The sequence below is a fragment of the Benincasa hispida genome, chromosome 1 (assembly GCF_009727055.1).
Source record: "Benincasa hispida cultivar B227 chromosome 1, ASM972705v1, whole genome shotgun sequence".
NCBI lineage: Eukaryota > Viridiplantae > Streptophyta > Magnoliopsida > Cucurbitales > Cucurbitaceae > Benincasa > Benincasa hispida.
In genome coordinates, this window is record NC_052349.1 from 73398759 (window position 1) to 73405479 (window position 6721).

Consider the following 6721-nt stretch of genomic DNA (forward strand, 5'->3'; position numbering starts at 1 on the left):
TTAATCTTTTCTCTTAGTTTTGATATGCTTAACTTGCTTGGTAGATAAGTTCATTAATGGTTTTCAATGAATTGTTATGATTTCTATTAGAGCTTTGATAGGCTTACTTGCTTGGGATGATAAGTTTGTTTATGGTTTCCATTGATGATGAAATGGGGTAATTTTGTTGCAACTTTTTGGTGGGTCTTCTCTTCTTTTCGAACCCTTACTAAATGTTGTAAATTGATTTAAAACCACAAAGCAAGGTTTTGGGACTGTTTGGTAAATTTAATAAGTATGTAGCTCATTTTGAATAATTCTATACTAGATTAACATGTTTTTTAATTGTCTCTAACATTTGAAACTTATTGATGGTAGGTTCGAACTAGTTTTGGACTCCTTCGTACTCGTTTCAGCGAATAAGGAAGCTTTTTTTTTTTTTTTTTGTACAATGTAGGTATTAAGCTTTTCATACCCTTAAGGACTTTGAATATAATTTCAATGTCACTATATAACATAAAATAACGACAAAATGTATGTTGCTAAAAGTACGCTTTTAATAACACGTTAGTATCAGTAAAAATCATGTTTTAGTGGTGTGTAGTGAGTATGTTTTGAAACTTTCGACTACGCGGTTACTGTGACATTCACAGCAACGTACCTCTACGTACAGCTAATACTTTTAGTGGCAGTTTTTTGTTTTTAGCAACATGTTTTACTCGTCACTAAAAGCTATTTTTCTTGTAATGAGAAAGGGTGTGGAAAGCAGCTTGCATAGGCATAAATATATAATAATATCTTAGGGGACACAAAGTTTGCTTAATGTATTGAAGATGCAAAGTAGGAATAGAAACCCTTTCAATTAATTAATCTAAAGTTTGAGCCTCCCCACAATTTCTCTCTAGCTTTAAGTTGTTCTTTCAAGATAAAAAAGAATAACCAAATAATTAATCTAAACATAATAATATATTTTCAAAACTTGTAAACCTTTCAATTTGGTGATGCTAGACTTTTTAGTAACAAAATATTTACATGAATATTTGTAGATTTTTTTAATTATTATTTTTTTCTATATATATTATATTACTTTGAATTCAAAGACTTTATTCTTGTTAATTGCCATCTTTCAACTCAAAACTCATGGATTTTTGTTATATGGTTCCAATAATCCAAAGGTTCATATCAATACATTCTTTCCACTTTTTTTTTTAAATAAAAAAGTGTATGATGATGTCACCTATTACTATAATTGATATTGATGGATCTTTTTTTTACCGGGAATATATATAGTGCTTGAATGGAAAATTGTTTGGAAACATATCTTTGTGTTCTTGCGTTTTTCATATAATTCCTTTCAATTATTAGGGAAAACATTTAAATGAAAATTGAAAAGAAACTTTCACTAAAAAAAAAAAGTTAATTTGATAGTTATTATTCTTAAAATCATTTTGAGATGTCAATAAAACTGTATGTATGTCTACTACATATATATGAGGCATAATATATATTAAGTTTTGATGCACAGTTTGAACCCTCATAATTACTTCACTTGTATTTTTTCTTGTTCTATTAAAAAAGTTTTGGGCTTTAATATCGGTTGAAAGAAGTGAAACCAGATGTATAATGTCGGTTTTAAAAAAACGGATATTTAATGTCGGTTTTTAAACCGACATTAAAGATAGGCTACAATGTCGATTTAAAACCAACATTAAAGGCCTACATTTATTTCTTTTACTTTATTAAAAAAAACATCTTTTTCATTTCATATCAAATCTTCTCCCTCCTTTCACTTCTCTCTTACCAAACCCTCTCTTCTCCTTAGCTTGGCCGTGCGAATCAATTCCGATCCTCGTCGTCATCGACGTTGCTTGGATCTCTGTCATCGTTTGCATTCTTGGTGGTTGGTCATCGTCGTGGGTGTTCTTTCGATGGTTGGTCGCCGTCGTGGGTCTTCTTTTGGTGGTTCGATCTATAGATTTGGGTCATTGTTCGGTCCAGCTTGTTCCTGTCGTCATCACCGGCATGGTGGAGTTCACCATCCATGGATTCCGTTAGGGGTGGAGTTCTCTCTTCTCCTTGGATCTATAGATTCCAGTGGGTCAGCTCGCCGTCCTCTGTCTAGCTTGTTTCGGTCGTGGAGGTGGGTCGTCGACGTTGGATCTATAGATTTAGTTGTGGGTTTTTCCAATCCGATCGTCTATTTGCCTGATCTACTCGTGGGTCTTTCGATCCAGTCGTCAATATTGTACTTTTGCCAGATCTGTCATCTCAACTTTGTTCGCAAGGTCCGACATTCCAATCTTCGAGCTCCAAGTTCGAATCTATTCAAGTTTGTGGGTTATTTAAGTTGTTTGCTTGGAAAGGTAAATTTTTCTTTTTATATATATTTTCAATTTAGTAATTTAAAGTTATTTCATTCATTTTATTATTATTCTAATGATTAAGCTTTTTGAAATTTTGAAATGTTAGGATTAAATTAGTTGAAGAATACATACTTGGTTGGTAATCTTGCTTGGTGTGGTTTAAGTGTATATCAAAATCCTTTTCTTTCAATTATATATAAACTAATTTGGTCTTACTTGGTTGATTAAGTTTGATTGGTGTGGTTCAAATGTTATTTCATTAATTTTATTTTTATTCCAATGATTAAGCTTCTTGAAATTTGTTAATGTTGGAATAAAATTAGTTCAAGAATATGTACTTGGTTAATATTCTTGCTTGGTGTGGTTCAAGTGTATATTAGAACCAATTTGTTAAAGTTTTAGGTCTTATTGTTGATTATGATTAAATTTACAAGCTTACTGTTACGCAATTTTTCCTTATTATTGTTTGTCTTTTTTGTAGATTAAGTTGCATATTTTACAATCATGGATAAGTCATGGATGAAAATAAATAGAATATCAGCTAAGTATGGTTTAGGGGTTGAGATGTTTATTAAAAATTGTCTACAACATTCAAATATACCGAATGTCATGAGTTGTCCATGTTTGAAGTGTATGAATGCAAAGATTCTAAATGTGAACACAATAAGAGATCTCTTTTTTTTTTTTAATGGTATAGATCAAAGTTATCAGACATGGATTTTTCATGGTGAATCATTACCGATTAAGAGAACAATGAAAATGTGTCTACTAGTGAAAGAGAAAAAGTTGATGAGGATGATGTTGATATTGATGATACAATTAGAATGTTTGAGGCTGCACACAACTATTTTTAATGAAAAAATCGATAATTTTGAAGAATTATTAGATGATGTGAAGAAACCATTGTACCCAAATTGTAAAAATTTTACCAAAATATCTACAATGGTAAAGTTATATAATTTGAAAGCTAAATTTGGATGGAGCGATAAGAGTTTCATTGAGTTGTTGGAATTAATTCATGACATGTTACCTAGTCCTAATGAAATTCCAACTTCTACTAATGAAGCAAAAAAGATGTTGGTACTCTTGGAATGAAGTACGGAGAAGATTCATGCATGTAGCAACGATTGTTGCTTATTTAGAAAAGAACTCTCTAATATAAATGTATGCCCTATTTGTGGTATGTCAAAATGGAAGCTTCATAAAAATTTAAAGGAAAGGGCTAAAAATATCCCAGCAAAATTCATGTGGTATTTTTTTCCCAATTCCAAGATTTGAAAGAATGTTTCAAAGCAAAGAAACATCAAGTTTATTGACATGGCAATGCTAAAAAAAAGAAGCAGATAGTTTTTTAAAACATCTCAAAGATGCCTTATCATGGAAAAATAGACAATTTGTGGCCAGAGTTTGGGTCAGAATCTAGAAATCTTCGTCTTGCTCTTTCGATATATGGCACATGGAGATCTTAGTAGTAGATATAGTTGTTGGCCAATGATGTTAGTGACATACAATCTACTTCAATGGTTGTACATGAAGCGAAAATTTTTTATGTTGACTGCACTAATATCTGGTCCTAAACAACCGAGAAATGACATAGATGTTTATTTAGCTCCGTTAGTAGATGATTTGAAATTTTTTTTGGAAAGATGGGGTGGAATGTTACGATGCATATGAATAACAATATTTCATGCTTAAAGCTATTTTATTATAGACCATTAATGATTTTCCTACGTATGGTAATTTGTGTGGTTATACGGTTAAAAGATATCATGCATGTCTAATTTGTGGAGAGAAAACTTCATCCACTTATTTACCAAAAAGGAAAAAGATGACATATCTCGGGTATTGCAAGTTTCTACCACGCCATCATTCATATAGGAAACAAAAGAAAGCTTTTAATGGCGCACAAGAATTAGAATTTGCTCTACCATTGAGTGGAGAAGAAATTCTTGCAGAAACAAGTATCAATATTCATTTGGTAAGAAAACTATCAAGAAAAAGAACTGTGGAGATAGCCCTTCAACTTATTGGAAGAAAAAATCTATTCTTTTTTAGTTAGAATACTGGAAGTATCTTGACGTGCGACATTGTTTAGACGTGATGCACATTGAAAAGAATGTGTGTGCAAATCTTATTGGCACATTACTTGATATTCCTGGTAAAACGAAGGATGGAATAAAAACTCAATTAGATTTGGTAGAGTTGAACATTAGATCAGAGTTAGCCCCTCAAGTGGGAGAGAAAAAATTCTTTTTACCTCCAGCATATTATACATTAACACATTCTGAGAAATTGAGCTTTTGTAAGATACTATCAGAAATTAAAGTACCCAAAGGCTATTCATCGAATATCCAAAGTTTAGTGTCGGTCACAGATTTGAAACTTTACGAACTTAAGTCGCATGACCATCACGTTCGTATGCAACAATTATTACCTGTAGCCATTTGTGATATTTTACCCAAACATATAAGACTTGCAATTACTCGCCTGTTCTTTTTCTTTAATGCTATATATTGCAAGGCGATCGATTCATCTCAGTTAAAGGGTATGCAAGAGGATATAGTTGTCACTTTATGCATCTTAGAGAAGTATTTTCCAGCATCATTATTCATAATAATGCTACACCTTGTAATGCATCTAGTAAGAGAAATTTAGTTTTGTGGACCTGTTTATTTGAGGTGGATGTATTCATTTGAACGATACATGAAAGTGTTGAAAACTTGTACGAAATAGAAATCGACCAAAAGGATGTGTTGGAGAAAATTATATTGTCGAAGAGACTATAGAGTTTTGTTCTGAATTTATATCTAGAGTTAATTTTATTAGGTTAAACTCATCAACAAAGAAAGCGAACTCGAACATTGATAGGGAATTGTCAGCTACTTCTTTTATCAGACCGAGTAAGGATGAGTTGGATCAAGCTCATCTTTATGTCATTCAAAATGTGAATGATGTGCTTCCTTATGTCGAGTATGTAGATCTCCATCTTATTCTCGTTTTAGGTTACTTGATTATTCAATGATCTACTAACTTTGTCATTTATAATAGGCAACATATGGATATTTTGTCAAAGCTCAATTCTGGTAAGGTAAAAGTAAAAAGTGGCTTCAAGAAGAGCATAATTGTACATTCAGTTGTTGGTTGTCCACACGTACAATCTCTAGAGGCCTACACTTTGATGTATAATTAAATGTTAACTACTAAACTATCATAAAATATATCAAAGGTTGCACTAGCTCTTGAAGTTCCCAAAAATTTCATATCACCTTCTTTAAGATGAATAGCTAATGGACTTTGTCCAACTGTGGCAAAATATTCTTGTTACGCGGTCAATGGTTACTACTTTCACACAAAGAACTGCGATGATATTAGGAGGATTCAAAATAGTGGAGTTAGTATAACGGCTACCACAATGCAAGTCTCTAGTGCTAAGGACAAAAGCCTTGTCATGTCAAATATGACATTTCATGGTGTAATACAAGAAATATGGGAGCTTGACTATCATAGAATATTTTTTATTTTATTCAAATGTAATTATTGGGTTGAGAATAGAAATTAAGTCAAAACAGACGAGTTTGGGTTTACTAATGTGGACTTTAATCGTATTGGACATAAATCAGACCCATTTATTTTAGCCTCTCAAGCAAAACAAGTCTTTTATGTAAAAGACCCCGCAAATTCAAGTTGGTTAATTGTTTTAACATCTCAACAACGAACAATTGAAGATGATTTTTATGAAGATGAAATAGGAGATATGCCACAGGAGTGTGGTTATGAAGGTATGCAAATAATGTCCAATGTTGATACATCTATTGAGATTGATGATATAACATCCACATACACTAGAAATGATTATGAGGGTAGATGGGTTGATAAATAATGTATTAAATGGTATGTCATTTACTATGGTTATATGTATTAAATATTAAGATTATATGTTTTTTTGTGTGAGTAATGTTTTTTTTTTTTTTTTTTTTTTTTTTTTTTTTTTTTTTACAAATTCACATGGATGAATCAGCAAGTAGCAACGAGGATGTTAGAAATATGATCCCATAACAAAATAGCAGAATAAGTATTCCACGTTGCCCAACTACTATGTTTGAGTTGGCACAAATAAGAACATCTGGGCAACGGTTGGCCATTTATTATAATGAACATGGATAACCGATTGGATTTGGTGCAAAAAAAATGCAAATTAATATCGAAGTTTATGTTCGACAACAAATACCTATACATATAATTCTTGGAAAAAAGTTCCAAACCATCTTAATGATAAACTTTTTTATTGTATAGCGGTATGTTTTCTATAATTTTATTACTATAAGAAATACAGGAACTCCCGACGTCGTTTTAATGCGTTGAGAGTTAGGTCGTCAGGA

General features: G+C 31.7%; 1 protein-coding gene across 1 annotated transcript; it reads left to right on the forward strand.

Annotated features, from left to right (window-relative positions):
- Positions 1-1751: 1751 nt before the first annotated feature.
- LOC120090877 lies at positions 1752-6197 on the forward strand. Its single transcript, XM_039048580.1, has 2 exons — positions 1752-2342; positions 5169-6197. Exons 1-2 carry the CDS (start codon positions 1908-1910, stop codon positions 5205-5207), a joined length of 474 nt encoding a protein of 157 aa, XP_038904508.1. The 5' UTR covers positions 1752-1907; the 3' UTR covers positions 5208-6197.
- Positions 6198-6721: the final 524 nt, after the last annotated feature.

Coding starts and splice junctions, on each gene's coding strand:
- LOC120090877 (XM_039048580.1), top strand. CDS start 1,908: ATGGTTGGTCGCCGTCGTGGGTCTTCTTTTGGTGGTTCGATCTATAGA. Junction 2,343..5,168: donor TAAGTTGTTTGCTTGGAAAG/GTAAATTTTTCT, acceptor TAATTTTATTAG/GTTAAACTCATCAACAAAGA.